Genomic DNA, 19,107 nt, shown 5'->3' with positions numbered 1-19,107 from the left:
AGACGACACAAGAAGATGGAAAAATCTCCCATGTTGCTGGAGAGGCAGAATTAATATTGCCAAAATGAACTTATTACCAAAAGCACTATACATATTCAATATATTCCTCATCAAAATACCAATAGCAAATTACAGAACTAGAAAAAACATTCCTAAAATTCATTTGGAAGAATGAAAGACCCAGAATAGCCAAAGCAGTACTAAGCAAGAAAAGGATTACTGGAGACATCACAATACCTGATCTTAAACTATACTACCGAGCAATAGTGATAAAAACAGCATGGTATTGTCATCAAACATACAGAAGATCAGTGGAATAGAATAGAAGACACAGCCAAATCAACAAAGATATAGTCATCTGATACTTGCCAAAAGAGCCAAAAACGTATGTTGAATAAAAGTATCCGGTTTTCCTATCAGCATATATTTAAAAGGCTATCTATATGTAGAGGAATGAAACTATATTCCTATCCCTTAACCTGCACAAAAGTCAACTCAAGTGGTTCAAAGATCTTGGAATTAAGAAACTTTTCAATCGCTAGAATAAAACATAGGGTCAGCACTTCACCTTATCGGTACAGTCACTGACTTCCTTATCAAGACCCCTAAAACTCAAGTAATAAAACCCAAGAAATAAGTGGGATGGCATCAAATTTAAAGGCTTATGTACAACAAAGGAAACTTGAAAGTATATGAAGAGAGAACTTACAGAATAGGAGAGAAATATTTTCCAGCTGTTCTTCTGACAGAGTATTAATATCCAGAATATATTTAAAAGTCAAAAAATCTTAACACTGATAATAACGCAATCAACAAATGGGCAAAAGAACTAAACATATATGAGTTTTAATTTTTTTCCTATTATTTTCTAGGAGGATAATTTACTACATCTTACTCAAATGGAAGTCTCTAACTTTGAACTTCAGATTCTCTCACAGCTACTTGGCAGTCCTTCATGTCTATAGTGACTTTTTTTTTTCTGGTTCTCTAACAGCAGCTATTTACATCTTTATAAACTTAAAGCTGGGTTTTCCCTCCCCCCCCTTTCTTTTACTCTGATGTGATAACCCAGAAAAACATGATTATTTTCAGGTAAGAAAGTCTATAGAGATTTTAACTTCTTAGACCCTCAGTCTTCAAACATCTTTCTATCCTTCTTAAAAAAAAAAAAAAAAAAAACACTCTTCTGTAGCCAGGTGCAGTAGCACACCCCTATAATCCCAGTAACTTGGGAAGCTGAGAGAGGAGGATCACAAGTTTGAGGCCAACTTCAGCAACTTAGTGAGACCCTGTCTCAAAATAAAAAGGGCTGGGGTTGTAACTCAGTAGTAAGGTATTCCTGGGTTCAATCCCCAATACCCTCACCCACTACAAAAAAACAAAAAACAAAAGCAAGAAGAAAAAAATAACTGCTGTAAATGGAAGACGTATATCTACTCTTGTGGAAGGCTAATTTTTCTGAGTTCTCCATTCACATTTTTCAGTTATTTGCTCCATCAATTCATATTTCTTATATCTTCTTCCTCATTTCTCTTTTTTCAGCATACAAAAGGCATTACATGTCTACATCTTAAAACAAAAAGCCATGTCTTCTTCAGCTCTTTTCCCATTCATAGCCTTTGTTGTACATAAGCCTTTAAATTTGATGCCATCCCACTTACTAACTTCTGTTCTTAATATGTTCTGTTGTATCAAGAACTCCACTGAAATTTTTTCACTATCAAGATAATAATTAACTCATAATTTTAAAAAATGTGAGTCAGTCCTCATACTGACTCACATTTGACAATCTTGGCCACAACTTTTTTTAAAATATTTTTTTCTTCTCAGCTGACTCTAGATACAGATACAATGCTTTTCTACTTGGATATTTTCACAAATACCCATGTATGAAACTGAGCTCATTATCATACTTTAAAAAGCTCCTCCTTCATTTCCTGTCTTAATAAATGGTTTGGTAATCATCTAGTTTTGCCAAATATGGAATTCATTCTTGACCATTTCCTCTATATAACCCACTTTCCATGATCATTCATTTTTACTTAACATCTTTTGAATGTATTCTCAGTCCCTTTGTCCCATGTTTGATTAATGTGAAGTGATGATTCATGAGGATATTTTTATATAAAAATTAGGTATATATTTTTTAAAAGATTTTTCTAAATGACTTTGCAGGATAAAAGCATATTAACATATTCATGTAACTATAGTATGCTGGAATACCATCCATTGAATTTGATACATTAATAAAGTTCTGATATGTTGATATACATAAATATTTAAATTTTATAGCAAACAATGTAACAGGAAGTTTTTTGGAATCTCAGTAATATTGCTAACAAATTAAAAAACAAAGCAAGCCACAAACATATTCCAGGCAATTGATGCAAGTACCAGAAATTTCATGTAAGTAATCAATGAAATGTAAAAAATACCAATGAATTTCTGTATAGGCAGTTACAATATAAGTACACAAATCTTTGTACAGACAAGTGTGAAATCATTCAGCAAAATCAGATTTGAAGTAATTCTCATATTTTTGTGCTTGAAGCCACAAAAGCAAATATTATATTTAAGTTCCCAGCAAACTACAGAAAAAAATGCATTATCAGAAGGATAAAACAGCAAAAATATTTTATTGATTACAAATGTTTTAATCTTGATCATAGAAACATGAAACATTATCTTAAAAGCCACCTAAATTTTCATCTCTGAAACCTGAAAAATTGTTACTGTTGCGCATGACTGTTTTTAAACCACCATAACTCCTTGAGTTAGAAACTATGTCACCACTATCTTCAATCTATTAATAATTTCTACCATCAAAGGGTGAATTACTGTGGAAGTTTCACAACATATACCTGCAAAAGGACTTAAAACATTTTCTGCTTCAGCAAACTTCTTAAGAATCAGAAATCATAACCCATAGGGTTATTTCGTTTCTTTAGGCAGATCATGGGGTGGCCTACAAAGCTTTTTCTGAAGCAGAAATTCCATATTTTGTTCTTCTACCTCCGCATGTTTTCTTCCTGCTCAAAAGTGTATTCTGTGGGCAGGTGTGGAGATTTCTCAGCCAACAGTAGCAGCCCTACCATAGGTAGGATAGGAGCAGTGGTGGTCCCTGGGCTGGGGCTTAGTCCATAATATAGGCAAATTAATCAGGTACCAGGTGATTTGTAGATAACTTTTCTGGGGAGTTAAGTGGAGTACTGCTTATAAGATGGCACTTACAATATTTTTGCAGGATTTATAAATTTGTTGAGCATAAGATATTTGGGGGAGATATCCTATTGATACTTATCAAATGGTATTTGTAATATTTATGTAAGTAAATAACAACTATATTTAATAGAAATGTTTGAATAAATGCTTATGCATAGAAATTTAGTACTTATTAAAGTTATTTTCTTTGTTGACCTTTTTAAAAGTTAATAAAATGGCTTTCTCAAATGTATTATGAATATTTTGTTAAGAATTTCTTAGAGGAGGCTGAGGATGTGGCTCAAGTGGTAGTGCGCTCGCCTAGCATGAGTGAGGCACTGGGTTTAATTCTCAGCACCACATAAAAATAAAATAAAGATATTCTCTCCACCTAAAACTAAAAAATAAATATTAAAAAAGAGTTTCTTAGAGTCCAGAACTATTATATGCTCTATTTCATTAGTTATGACATTACCAAGTAATTTATAGATCTAGGACACTATGACACTGAAAGATAAATTGACTTATTTACGTAAATAAGTAGTGCCAGAATTGATTAAACACGTTTCAGTTTTAGAAGTTTTAAGTTTGATTGAATTAATTTAAATTAATATGCTGTGTGTTTTTCTTATTTATAGTATACTTACAGAGTGATATAGAAATTAATATAAATTGTGATTTGTTTGCAGTGATAGAATCAAAGAAGCTACTGACTGTAATTCTGAAAAATATAGTAAAAATTGGTAAAAGAGAAGGGAAGGAATTGCTTTTGTATTTTGATGTATCATTGGAAATCACTAATGTAACTCAAAAAATTTTTGGTGCTGATAAATATAGGGTAAGTTTTTAAACTCTTTAAATATTTATTCTGTTCATAATTCTGGAAACCCAGTTTGGGGCTAAAAGTTCCATTGCTATTTTTTCCCATTCTACATTTCTTAAAATGACATGTAGTTCTTTAAAATTGTACTGTGGAATAGCCATCACCTAATATCCTTTGAGATGTCTATTAGAAAATATCTCAGATGACAGAATTAGCAGCAACTGCTTAGAACATTATTGAATTCCTACCATGTGTTTAAAAGTGAAATGAAACATAGCCCTTCAAGATATTAAGCATTGTAAGAATTGTACCAATGATACCTCAGAAGAAGTAAGTAATTAGTCTAGGGAAAATGAACTATATATGGAAATTGAAGAAAGAGAATGATCATAAGAGGTTTGAAGGTAAGGCATTATTGTGGAGATGGGCCTTGAATGGGCTTCAGAGTTAAAGAGAAGGATTTGGATAAGATGCTTTCCAGAATTGTGGAAGACATTTTAAGCCAAATATTATTTAACGAGAATTTAAGGTGACAATTCATCTTAAATGAATTGGGGGAGATATCCTGTTGAAAAGTTTAGATAATGCAGAAGATTTATGTTGAAAGATAATAGGATATATTGGTGAGGAACCCTTGTAGAGGGAACAAAATGGTAAGACAAGGTTACTAGGAAGTAATTGAAGTGTTCTGAGGAAGGGTATTTATATATATGAGAAGGAAATTTTGGTAATTTGGAAGAATACAGATAGGAAATAATTGCATTAAATGGAAAGAAAATGACATTACTTTGAATTGAATTTTAGGAATTTGCCAGAAAACAAGGTATTTCAGTTGCCAAAACATCTGTGCATATACTTTTTGATGCAAGTGGATCACAGGTATATCTCTGACTTAATTTATTTTTATCACTTGGCAAAGTTTAAGAGTAAACAATAATAGCAATAAAGTTGACAATGGATGAATATCTAAAAAAACACATATTATCTCAATATAAACGGAACTCTAATAAAATGTATATGATTTGTATAAAGTTACTAATGATAATTTCATTACAAAGATTACACCATTATTGATAAACACCACTTTTAGTAACTTTGTAAATTAGAAGTATATGTTCTTCCACTAAAGGCAAAACTTGTTTGCAAATGAATATTTAGTTGAGTCACTTTGTAAAAATTGGTATATGGATAAAAGAGGGAAAGAGTTGACATTTGTAAATGTGAGGTGAGTAGGAGATTTATTAAAATTTTATTAAAACACAGTTTTGAGAACTTTATGGGTTACAGTTTTAAAATAGGTTTTTTTTCCTACATTCTCTACCAAGATTCTAGTGCCAGAAAGTCAGTTCTCACCAGTAGAAGAAGAACTTAGTAGTTTAAAAGAAAAATCTAATCCTCAAAAGGAATTTGCTGAGCCTCCAAAATACATCAAAAATAGTAACCAAGGAAATGGGAAAAATAGTGAGCTTGAGGTAAATATGGTGTCAAAATAGTTGTTTATAGAACTGCATAAGTCAAATCATTGTTATTATAAGTACAAAAAAACCCTAGCTTGCATTTATATATTATTGGCCTTGATAAATGACAATTCAGTTTCCTCCCACGTTTTGCAAATGCAAACACAAGAAGGTAATATTTTGGCTGATTATGTATATGTGTAGGGTTAGGAGTTAGAACAGGTTTACTATGGAATTAGCACTCTAATTCTTTTCCTACTTCTGCTCCATCAAAGAAACTTTCTCTCCCATCCACCTTTTTATAGATTTTTCTCTAAAAGCTTACTACCTACCCAGTGTTCTAAACATTTTACGGCTTCCTTGCAGAGCTTCTTTCATACACATAATTTAAGCTTTTAAATTATGTCCAGACTTGTCCTCAAAGTTCTATCAGTGCATCTATATTCTTTGTTCTAAGATTTCCTCTTGTCTCTATCTTCAAGTCATTTCTAAAGTCTAATCTTAATTTTTGCTCAAATCATATCTTCCTCCACACCTCAATAACACTACTGTTAATTTTTCTGGAGATAGCCTTGATGCTGGCATCTTTTCCCCACATATCTAGAGCCAAGATAGTGATGACTGTCCTTTCATAGTGTCTTTCACATCCTTCCTTCTTTCTGTTACTCACCTCAGTATACCTAGGTTAACATAGTAGCCTCCTAATTGGTTGTTGACACTATTGCTTCATCCTCTAAGCTATCCCTGCTATGCTAGTGATTTTGTTGTTAAATATCAGTGTTCTGACAGCACTCTTTTGCTCAAAAAACTTTATTTTGATTTAGTTCTTAGTTCTGTAGACCTGCAATCACATCGTTTGTTCCTTTAAAAAAAAAAAACTTATCTAAAACATACTTATATTTGCAAGTCTTAGTTCATTTTTCTTTCTTCTTGAAACTTTTTTTCTATTTCAGATTTTATTAATCTTTAGTCGACTATGACTCTCCACAGGCTTTTCCATACATTTTTGCATGTTTGTTACTCAGTACTTTCTTCTGTGGTGTTATGTCTTCAACTAAATGAAAAATGACATCTTTTATTTCTTCAGTATATAAGTTCAATATATCAATATTTCAGTTCTCATTCAATATATCACAAAAACAGTAATTTCTTTAAGAAGAATCTACTGGTTCCAAAGCTGCTTTTCTGGTTAATATTAAAATTCCTTTTCCTTCTGTATTTTCTACACTTACCCCACATCCCACATATATACCTATTCCCTGCTCCATGGTTTATTTTCCCCTCTGATTTAAGGGACTGTTACTTAAAAAAAAGAAAGAAAAAAACAGCTGTCCTATGCTTCTGTATGGTATGTTACTTTCTGTGGTGCCCTCAGAAACTCTGAATCCCTGTGGTCCCCACTTTTGCTTATCTACTTCTGGTACTTTTATACTTATAAATCATTCACTCTGGGATGATGTAGAAAAATACAAATCCTTGTTGAAGCCTCTCCTACGTGCCACCAAATCTCTAAATTTCTATAGTGGCTTATTTCAAAGGCATTTTGGTTTCCACAGATTATTAATTCCAGTTTCAAAATTGTGTGAAAGTTTTAAAGAATGCTTAACATTATGAAAGCATTTAAAAATAATTTTACATAAGTATGTACATAAGTACAAACATAATCCTCATAAAATAGAAGAGGAAATTGCAAGTCAATGGTTAGCTAGATAAAATCAGTAAAATATTTTCAGTTTGTACATGAAGGCACTATATTGTATACATCTAGATATTTAATAAATATTAAACAGTATTTCTGATTTGTTTTGATTACTTATGCAATACCAAATATGGATAAAACCTTGTGGTCAGCCTGAAACACAGAAATTTCTGAATATTGTCTTATTTTTAAAAAGCATCATATGCATGTTATGAGTAAAATTGTAGCATATTTAATTTCAGAGAGAGTGTATGTTTATTGTGGTTGTTTCTCATGGTTTAAGATAACTACTCCTAGCAAAAGAAAAATGTCTGAAGCATCAATGATTGTTCCTGGTGCAGATAGATACACTGTGAGAAGTCCAGTACTTTTAATCAACACATGTAAGTTTTATAATCTGAAAAGATTTTTTAACGAGTATTATATTTCAAAGGAGAAAATATTTAATTCTGGGAAATTTTAACATCATTTTCCTGAAGAGACATAAAATTGATAAAAATATGAATCACAAATGTCTTCTAGTGGGAAGAAAGATATAATGAGCATTGAGATATAAACATTTTTCAAAATATTAATACCAGCATTAATAATTTATCATAATGGTTAATACATTGAATTAATCATACTGTTTGGCTCTTCCTGTACCCCAGTGTGTATTTTGTACGATTATTTTCTAGCTAAATTTAGAACCACTGTCTTTTTTGTGATACAGAATCAAAGTGTCTGTCTCATCAAAATTAGAAGATTAAATAAAGATCATCATTCAAAAAGGAATATTTATTAAATATTTAGACAATGCTTGGCATATACTAAGAGTTATAAATTTAGAAAAAACTGATACTTTGTGCTAGTGGTTTTAAACAAAGTCTGCTGGGCAGTTGCCTAATGTATGACAAATTTCTCAAACTTAATAAATCCAAAATTAAGTCTATCTTACTTTACACTCTGACATTTTTTTCTCCACTTCTTGGTAAGTGGCATCCATGTCCACTTATTCTTCTAAACCGGAAACTTGAAAACTGGTTTCCAAGAACCTCCCTTTCTTATATTTCTCACCTAAAAAGTACCTAAGTACAAAATTTAAAAAAAAAACTCTCACCATCCTTTTTCCTCTTTTAGCAACACCACGAAGAAGAAGAATTAAACCACCACTGCAAATGATAAGTTCAGCAGAAAAAGCTGCTCTTTCTAAAACATCAGAAAATGGAGTGGATAATGCTGTATCCCTTAAACCTAGACCATCAGAAGGAATAAATAGGAGAGATAATACAGACAAAGTAAGTACACTTTGGGTATTTTTTTAAATTGTTTTCAGATTATCATAGAAATATATATTGAGCTGACTTCTTTTATAACCAGTATATTTTTCTAGATATCATTTATTATCCTTTAAAATAGGTTTCTTCTAGAGTATGACTCATTTACTATGCTTGCTATAAGACTTGTTAACATGTGTTCACTATAATTGCAGCTTTTACACTGTTAGGAGAAAAGGTCTTTCTATTATTATTTAAGAGTTTGTGATACAAGTTAACGTCTGCTATGGAGAAGGCTTTAGTGGGTACAGAAATGTGAGATCAAAATGGACTCTGTATTTATGTATTTCAAAGTCTCTCATGGTTAATAAGAATCACAACACAGTGTAAGCATTATCAGATGTACATAGAAGTTTCCATAACAGCCATTGAAAAGGCTAACCAATATAGCTGGAAGAGAGGGTGAAAATCAGCAGAGACCTTTTAAGGAAATATTGAGAGAGGGTGAATTAATTTTTGAAGTACCAATAAAAGTTAGTCCCATGAATATTGAAAACAAGGGCATTCATTCCAGGTTATTGAAGGGACAGGAATAGGGAATGGATAAGGAAAAAAAAATGGTTTCTTGGAGAAACAAGTTTGTAGATGAGGAACACTTAATGGGTTTTTATTTTCTTCTGGAGTATGAACATGGTAAATTTCTCCTGGGATCTGTTGAAGGCAGGGGTCAGGAACAAGTAAAGATTTAAAAATAGCTCCTAAGGGGAAAACTTGAGAATAAGTCCAAGTGTTAGGTAAGGATCAGTTTAAATTTAAGACTGAATTTGATCTTTGTTACTGAATACAATACATTTATGAACATACATTAGTTCATAAAATGTGAGCAATATTCTCAAAGCATAGTATCTTCATGATAAAATTTTTAAAAAGAGCACTTGGTGGATTTTTTAAAACTTTAAATGGGTGTTTGTGGGAAATAGTGTAAGTGTTGAAGAGAGAAAAAATAGTAAAACTAATGGCTTAAATTATTGAGCTAAGTATTTTTTAATAAGGGTATTATTTTTTAATTGTTTGCCATGGTCCTGAATGTTGTAAATGATAGGTATTGTAGCTAAATTGCACTTACATATTTCAGGAGAACCCTCTTCACTGTGACACCCAAAAATGTACCTGCATATTTCTACAGCTATTTCCAAGTATAGAAAATCATTGGCTAAATTAGGTAGAAAAGATTGCTAAGGCAAGGTAAAATATCTTGGGATATCTTGGGTATATTTTCTGAAAGTGATAGCAAATTTTAATTTTATCTTCATGAAGTATGATTCTGTGGCTATGGAAAGAGGAAAGCTTAATGCAGACAAGAACTTACCTGGGCAGGGGCCAAAATTTTTAAAATAATTTAATACTTCATAATTTCCAAGTTCTCTACATACTTTAGTGAAAAGACAGAAGAGTATAGTATAGCCTGTGAAATCAGCAACAACAGGAGATTTGCCGTGGAGGTTCTAGAGATTGTCAATAATAGATGAGAATTATTACTCTAGCTATGGATGGGATTAGAAAATTTGTAGGATCTTCTGCCTCCTTGTTTGCAATGAAAGGTAGTTTCTTATGTTTCTGAATAGGTAATATTCTAGAATGAGCATAACATTTATGAAATATATGCATTGTTCAACTTTCATAGCAAGACAGATTTACTTTTTCAAATCTTAATACTCTTGACGTTTTTAAAGTTTTCATATGTCTTAATTAAAGTTTACATTAATATGTGTCCTGTGTTTGTAGCATATTAAAACTGCTAAAGTTGCGGGAAAGACAGAAAAGAAGGACATTGAATTCCCAAACCAAAATTTCAGTAAGTTCTTTTTGATTTAATTTAAGTTGCTTTAAAATATAGAGAGAGCTGGGTACAGTGGCGTATTCCTGTCACCCCAATGACTTGGGAGGTTGACCCAGGTAGTTCACGAGTTCAAAGCCAGCCTCAGCAACTTATGAGACCTTGTCTCGAAAAAAAAAAAAAAGAGCTTGGGGTATTGCTTAATGGTTAAGAACCCCTGGGTTCAATTCCTGTTACCTAAATGAATAAACAACAGAGATGAACTCCAGGACATTGTTCCTGAATCACAGGCAGTGGCAACAATAGATAAACCTGTGTAAATGAGAAAATCCATCAAATCATGTAGTATATATTGTTATTTTTAGATGAATATAACAGATTTGAGAAATGTAATATTTGTTATAGCATTGATCTTGTTCAGTTATTTAGCCCCACTGACTTTCATTGAGTTGAAAAAGAAAAATTATAATGAGTGTGTTTTGGTATATGCCAGGAACTTTTGAGGTTGCACAGAAATAGAAGAAAATTTCTGTTTCCATTAAATTGGGGCCTGAGGACTGGGGTTTTGGCTCATAGGTAGAGCACTTGCCTAGCATGTGTGAGGCACTGGATTTGATCCTCAGCACCACACAAAGTAAAATAAAGACATTGTATCTACCTATAACTAAAAAATAAATAAATAAAAATTGGGGTTTGAGATGGAGGAAGCAAGAGATCAGTATCCAAATTTGTGGATCTTTATGGAATTCTACACTAACCCCCATTTGACTCTTCCCAACTATATGAAAAATGAAAATATCATTTTTGTTTTATTTAGATGAATTCCAGGACATTGTTTCTGAATCACAGGCAGTGGGAAAAATAGATAAACCTGTGTAAGTATGAGAAAATACATTAAATCATTTAGTATATAATGTTATTTTTAGATGAATATAACAGATTTGAGAAATGTAATATGTAATATTAGTCATAGCATTAATCTTGCTCAGTTATTATAATAGCACAATGGGAAATGGTCTATACTTATTTCCATATTAACCAACATAACTCTTTTCAAGTTGAGAGATTTTAAAAGGATGAGATTTTTTAAATGTAATGTATGAATGTGAAAAAATTTAACTTGGTTTAAATACACAGTAGAATGTATGAAAAGTGAGATATATTTAGGTGGATATTCAAGTAGTTAGAGTACTAGTACTTTTCTAATTTTTTAATCAGACAATTATATATTTTAATTTTTGTCATGTCTTATGAAATTATTTTCATGTTTAAACAGACTGTTTTCAATAAACATTGACTAAATAAAAGTCAAGGTCTTAAGAGTCATATGCTAATTTTTTGTAATATGTTAAGCAAATGAATTTATTTTCTAGACTGCCTGGTGTTTTAGACAACATCTGTGAAAATAAAATGAACTCGAAATGGGCATGTTGGACACCTGTAACAACTATTAAACTATGTGATAACCAAAGAGTCGATACTTTTTCAGGAGAAACATTCAATCAAGGTGAAACATAGCTTTATATGCATGTGGTGGTAATACAAAGAAATAATAACTTCCTTGGATGTCTAACAAGTATTTGGGGTTTTAACAAATTTTAATTATTTCCAGGCACAATGGCACACACCTATAATCCCAGCTACTCAATAGGCTAAGGCAGGAAGATTGCAAGTTTGAGGCCAGCCTTGGCAATTTAGTGAGACCCTGTCTCAAAATAAAAAAGGAGCATGGATGTATCTCAATGGTAGAGCATACCTGGGTTCAATTCCCATTACTGCAAAAAATAAAAAAAACTATAAATTTATGCGTTTTATTTAAGAATTAATCTCATCTTTCCATTAGATATTGATATCAACAAGCAATATACTAAACAAAAATCATCTTCTATATCTGACGATGATTCTGAAGAAACAGAAAATGCAAAATATACGAAAGAAATAGTGGAGCCTAACAAAATATACAAAGCAGAAGAATTGTGCAAAAGAAACGATCAACAACAAAATCATCCACAGTATTCAGAGCAGAAGAATACTGAAAACACCAAGCAGAGTGACTGGCACATTGAATCTGAAACAACTTTTAAGTCAGTTCTTCTAAATAAGACAATTGAAGAATCTCTGATCTATAGGAAGAAATACATATTGTCAAAAGATGTGAATACTGCTATTTGTGATAAAAGCCCTTCTCCTAGAAAAAATGTGAAAAGTCAGAGAAAATCAGGGAAAGCAGTGACTTCGGAACTTAATTCCTGGGAATTGAAAGAAAAACAAATGGTGAGCTTTCAGTGAGTTTTGATGTCTTCATACCAATAAGGTGCCTACTTAATTACATAAGAAAGTGAAAGTTGATTGCTGCATATTTAATGTGTGTAATGCCTTGTTCTTTGATTGAATGTATAAATCCTGAGAGTAGGTTTTCCCTTATCCTCCTTACTCATTTCTCCCTAATCCCAGCCCTGATAGAACAGTATTTGATCCATATTTCTCCCTAATCCCAGCTCTGATAGATCAGTATTTGACCCATGCGGACATGTGTAGAATAAGTGAACCCTGAAGTTTCTATCTCTTCTCCTTGGGTTCCTCCCATTCTTTCCTTTTGAATACACACACCAAGCAATTCTTTCTTCGTTTTTATAAATGGTTATTTTTGTTTTTCTTCTATAACTAACCTACCAAAGAGTAGGGCTTGTGTTTATTCAGCCTTTGTTTTCCTGCAAGTCCTATATTACACATAGTAGCATCTTAAACACTTCTTGGATGAACGCATTAAATCTTTACAAGGGTTTGCAGGAAATGATGTAAATAACTTAAAAGAGACTGTCTTCTGCAATTGTTGCTCATTCTTATTGGAGCCCCAGCTTTATTTTTCAGACTAAATCATCTAAGTATTACATCTCCAACACAGTTTAAACTACTCTGCATCACACTTACACAGAAGAAAATTTTACTTTTTGTAAAAGTTGTCATGACTTTTTGTAATTGCTATCAAGATACAGATTAAGGAAAATTCTTAATCAGAATACATTTTATTGCCAATAACACAATTTGCTTTTTGCCATTCCTATGATAAGTTTTTTTTTTAGGTTTAGATTTTCATTTATCCTCTGAAAATACTACTAATACCTAAGTTGTCAGATTTCTGGAGTCAATGTAAAATGTTTATACCTTGTGATCTAGACATTATTTAATTTGTTGACAGCCTCCTTTAAAAAAATTTTTTTTAACCTACAATCTACTTTTCATGTTTAATTTGTGTGCTTTCTTCCGTATATTCCTTTGGGCTTTTTGTTTGTTTTTGTTTTGTTTTTTTGATTCCTAATATGGTGTTCTTTTCTCTTTAGACTCTTAGCTGCTATTTAGTTCCCTCAATCTTAGAGGAAGTAAGATTCCAACTGTCCAAACACAGTTATGTCGTTCAATTTTAATTTGAAACTTTTTTTTTGGTGGGGTAAGAGTATTAGAAACATTTCACAAAATTTTCCTGATCTAGTTATTTCTTTTTTCTGGAAGTCCAGAAACTTAATCCTCTATTCTAAGCTGTGGTATGATATTTTAAAAATCTCTTTGCTGTTTTCAGAGGTTCTCATCATTACTTCGTACTTTCTGTATCACTACACAATATTTCCTGCCAGTTTAATGGATCACTCTAAAGTAATCATCGGTCTGACTTTGCCTTCCTACTTAGTATATCACAGAGTAAATCTCTGTAGTTCAGATTTCCCACCCTGGCTCTAATGATATTGAAAGTTCTGAAATCACACTATTTTTTTTTTTTGAGATTATGGACATATTTATTTAGGAAAGCAAGAATACATTCAAGGGAGAATGGGGGCTACTCTGACCTTCCAGTTCCTCTTCAATTATTTCTACACCTTATCTAGGCCAGGGTATCACCATACGTAGGCTCTGCTTGCCATCTCCTTAACAGAAGGGATGAAGGGGAGGTGACCTTGACACATACACCCCTTACAGCTACTTTGTGACAAGAGCAGGATCTGCTGGTGGAAAGGGAGGTCAGCTAGCTACCCCTTGGTCTGGGGACCCTTGCTAGGGACTGGACAGGAGGACTGAAATCAGGGTGGAGTTGCACAGTTTTGTACCAGTTTTTCTAGCCTTTGTTTTGAACTTGATGTTGCTTTTTTTCAAGTAAGGGTAAGTGTGGACCACCCAGGACAAGGGCTGAGAGCGTGGCTGGGTTGCTGGGGAGTTCATGTTTGCACTTCCAACGTTCATGGGCATTCCCTGCGTTCCCACAGCTCCTGGGCCCTCTTCTTTAGGGACTTGGACTTTTTAATTTTGCTTTCTGCACCTCCAAATTCCTATCTCACTACTATGTGGGAGGGACTAGGTTACCATGGAACAGGACTAGGTTACCATGGAACAAAAGACAGGACCTTAAAGAGAGAAGCAAGTCCTAACAGCGTGGCCAGCAGTCCAGTCAGGGTCTGTAGGGGGACAATGTGAACAGAGAAGGGACTGAACCCAATTTGAAGGGGACTCAGGGGAAGGCAGCCCCTCAGTAACCACCCACACTCCAGTTGAATCCAATTACCTTCCATTCTTATATGCACCAGGCTGTGTTCTCTCCCGGGGAGGGGACATGACACATTCCTGAACACTCCTCCCCACCACTCAGGGACAAATTCCTCTGTTCTGACCTTCCCCACCTGGTTGAGCTCTGTCCTCCTCTGCAAAACCACTCCTGAGACAAAGTTGACCCCTGCCTGAACCCCTCCAGCCCTGCAGAAACCTCATCCCAAGGTCCATTTCATCCTCATACTATTTTAAAGGAGGCTTATTTTTACTGTATTTTTTATTAAGACGAGTAAACCATGTCTTCATGCTGATAATCTCAAGAAGTATAGTACATGATAATTTATTACTTATTTATAAAAGCATATGGACTTCAAAATGGTTAAAAAGTTTATTATGCCTATATTGCTACAATTTAAAAAACTCCAAATACCTTTTATTTAGAAAAAAAAGTAAATATAAAATCAGGAGACCTTATATCTTTAAGAGTATTGTTAGAATTTTAAAATTATACTGATACTTTTTAAAAAAGTTAATAGACTTTGTTAGAAGAGTTTCACATTTACAAAAAAAAAATGAGTGGAAAGTAAAGAGACTTATCATATTTTCCCTTATCCATTTCCCATATTAACATCTTGCATTTAAGTCATGTATTTGTTAGAATTGATGAATCATTATCGAAACATTATGATTATTAACTAAAGTCCATTATTAACTAAAGTTCAATCTCTGTTGTATATTCTGTGTGCTTTGATAAATATGTGATAACATGTATACACTGTTACAGTATCATACAAAATCGTTTCATTGCCTTAAAATTTCCATGCTGCACTTATTCATTTCTCCTGCCAAAATCCTGGGAAACCACTATTCTTTTTACTACATCCATAGCTTTTTTTTTTCTTTCCAGAATGTCATGTGTTCGGAATTTTATAGTATGTAGTCTTTTCAGAGGTTTCTTTCACTTAGCAAATGCATTGGAGGTCTCTTAATGTATTTATGTTGCTGTTTTGGTTGTTGTTTCTTTTCTTTCTTTCTTTTTTTTTTTTTTTTAGTACTGAATTATATTCCATTTTGTGGATTTAACAAGGTTTATTTTCACCTTTTGAATTTGCTTGGTTGCCTTCACATGTTGGCAGTCATGAATAAAACCACAAAACATTTATGTGCAGGTTTCTGTGTGGACATCAATTTTTAATTCATTTGGGAGAAATATCAGGGAGCATGATTGCTGAATCATATGGTAAGAGTATGTTCAGTTCTGTTAAAAAACAGAACAAAACAAAACAAAAACACCACCAACAAAAACTGCTGTCTTCCCAAGTAGCCATACCCTTGCATTCCTGGCAGCAAGGATTGGGAGTTTGTTGTGTAGTATTTTAATTTGCAGATTTCTAATGACAGGATGTTGTATGTACGTCAATATTTTGCCATCTGACCTGTATATTTTGTTTGGTGAGTTGTCCTTAAGTTAAGACCTTTTCGCATTTAAAAATTGGCTTGATGTAATATTTTTGTGTTTTATTTAAGAGTTCTGTGTATATTTTAGATACCAGTCCTTTATCAAACAGCTGTTGTGCAAGTATTCTCTCCCAGTCTGGGTCATTCTCTAAATGGTGTCTAAGTTTTTAATTTGAATGAAGTCTTACTTTTGTTCATGATTTGTGCTTTTGATGTTGTATTTAAAAGGCACTGACAAACCCAAGATAACCTAGATTTTTTTATATGTCATCGTCTAGGAGTTTTCTTGTAGTTTAAGGCTATGAATCATTTTAAGTTAATTTTTATGAAAGGTATAAGGTCTGTGTCTAGGTTTTGTTTTTTGTTTTTGTTTTTGTTTTTGCGAAGTGGATATTTAGTTGTTTCAGCACAATATGTTGAAAAGAGAATGCTGTCTCCATTGAATTGCCTTTATTCCTTTGTCAAAGATCAGTTGAAATTATTCATGGGAGTCTATTTCTGGGCTCTTTATTCTGCTCTGTTGATCCTTTGTCTATGCTGCCGTTACTACACCGTGTTGATTATTGTAATATTTTTACATGACTTGAAGTCATGTAATGTCAGTCTTCTTTTTGTTCTTCATTATTCTGTTGGTTTTTCTGGGATTTTGCTTTTCTGTATAAACTTAGCAATCTATTTGCTCATAACCACAAAATAGCTTGCCTAGGATTCTCATTGGGATTGCATAAAATTTGTAGATCAAGTTAGGAAGAACTGACACCTTGACAGTATTGAACTTCCTATACATACATGTGGAATATCTCTCTGTTCATTTGATCTTCTCTGATTTCTTGCATCAGAATTGTGTAGTTACTTATGTTTTGTTAGAATTATACCTAAAGCAATTCATTTGGGGGGGTGCTAATATAAGTTGTGTTTTTAATTTTGTTGCTATTTATAAAAACGTTACTGGGAGGAGATTCAAGATGGTAGAGGAATGCTGCATTCCTAATTGCTTTGTGGCTCAGGATTCAAGCAGCGGGAGTACTGTTTCTCAAGAGAGTGAAAGAGTGATTTCACAAAAATTCAATACTGGATAGTCAGAGTGTCTTAGAGACTCAGAAATTTGGGTGCCTTGAACAAAGAAGAAAGAGTACATTTGAGCCAGGCCATTTGTGGTAGAGGCAGAGGCATGGGTCCACCTCAGAACACAGAGAAGCAAAATGGACAGATTTGGTATGGAAAAACCTATAGATCAGAAAAGCAGCATGAACTTAGCTGATCCAGATGCTGTATTGAACTGGTGTTTGAAAAGTGCTTTGTGGCTAGGGAGAGCTGAGGTAGTAGTCATCCTGAGGCAAACATGCTGTAGCTGCTGCTATGGAACCTCAAGGACAGAGCAAACATTTCCACACTGCCCAGGCAAATGCCTACTATGTGGCTTAGGTTATACCTATCAGAATGTGAATGAAACAGGCACAGAAAAGATTGTACCAGGGGAATTCAAGTCAGAAAAACAAAGGGGAGCCCAAGTTGCTTTTCCTACAAGTCTGGCAGCTCAGAAGACCAGATGAAAAGGGTCAGGAATTTGAACAGGGAGATGTGAATATACTCAGGTGCTAAGCCTGGGAAGGCTGTGTTTATGGGCAGCAGAGAGGTTGGAGGATGGACTCTCCTGTCCCATGAGTAGAATTCTAGGGAGGTTCCTGAGATCCCAATTTTCAGAGCAGAGCAACTGCCTGGCCCCCTGTTGTGTTGATCTAATCTCTCCAGAGCAGACACCACCCAGCAAAGCCCCTAAGGCCTGAATAGACCTAAACTGCAGCCCCTGGAAATCCCTTCATTGAACTCTGCAGCAGCCCTGTCTTGGGAGTGCATTGATCTGGTCTGTGTGGACAACTCCAATTAACAGAACCTCCAACTGCATCCTATCTTATATGGTAAGAAGGGAAGCTGAGCTATTTCCATGAACCTCAGACTTAGGCCTCTCCAATGGCTAGCTCAGTGAAAGAAACACAAAAAAGAGGAAGAGGTTAAGAATCTTCAGCCCTTGCTTGTGTGGAGATTCAAGATGGTATATTAGAGGAATGCCGCAATTCATTTGCTTGTGTGCAGTCTCTCATTCTCTCTGTCTCTTGCCGACCATTTTGACCACATCAGTGGAAACACTTCCTTTATTTTTCATTAAGAATCATTTTTTCCTACATGCGCGCGTGTGTGTGTGTGCGCACACACACACACACACACACACACACACTTGCTGTACTGATTGTGTATATTCATATTTCTCATTTTTAGTATTTTTATTAAAACATAATTATCCCATATTTATACCCCTTTCCCTCTTTCTTCCCTCTGTCTCATTCTCTTCCTTCCACTACACTGATCTGCCATGTATCTTTATGATGTTCAATCTCCTTTCTTGCCACCTTCTTCCCCCTTATTTTGCTCTAGTTTCCACAAATGAGAATTTTTGGCTTTTGATTTTCTAAGTCTGACTTATTTCACCTAGCATGATTTTCTCCATTTCCATCCATGTACCAGAAAAAGCCATTATTTTACTCTTTATGGCTGAGTAGAACTCCATTGTGTATGTATACCACATTTTCTTGATACATTCACTTGCTGATGGACATCTGGGTTGATTCCATAATTTGGTCATTGTGAACAGTTATTTTTTATCATCTTGTGTTTTGAGAGTTAGGGGTTTTGATTTATTTATTTAGGTTTTGTTTTTATTGGTTTCTTTCCTTTTTTTCCTCTGCTAACAGCAAAATTTTCTTCTTTTTCTCCACCTTTTTTCATATTTTTCTCCTCCCTCCTTTATAACCATCACCTACTACATCTCTTCTGCATTCTGT

At 33.7% G+C, this 19,107-nt stretch overlaps 1 protein-coding gene across 1 annotated transcript in view; it reads left to right on the top strand.

Moving 5' to 3' along the window:
* The window catches only part of Sycp2 (synaptonemal complex protein 2), a 62,760-nt gene that overhangs the window by 14,741 nt on the left and 28,912 nt on the right, over positions 1–19,107 (top strand). Inside the window, 9 exon segments of the mRNA XM_076849229.1 lie at positions 3,891–4,039; positions 4,829–4,903; positions 5,350–5,496; positions 7,464–7,563; positions 8,300–8,457; positions 10,222–10,291; positions 10,532–10,589; positions 11,647–11,780; positions 12,117–12,547. Of these exon segments, the coding sequence (XP_076705344.1) occupies positions 3,891–4,039; positions 4,829–4,903; positions 5,350–5,496; positions 7,464–7,563; positions 8,300–8,457; positions 10,222–10,291; positions 10,532–10,589; positions 11,647–11,780; positions 12,117–12,547 (1,322 nt within the window).

The sequence above is a fragment of the Callospermophilus lateralis genome, chromosome 3 (assembly GCF_048772815.1).
Source record: "Callospermophilus lateralis isolate mCalLat2 chromosome 3, mCalLat2.hap1, whole genome shotgun sequence".
Classification (NCBI taxonomy): domain Eukaryota; kingdom Metazoa; phylum Chordata; class Mammalia; order Rodentia; family Sciuridae; genus Callospermophilus; species Callospermophilus lateralis.
This window is presented reverse-complemented; position numbering and strand designations above follow the sequence as displayed.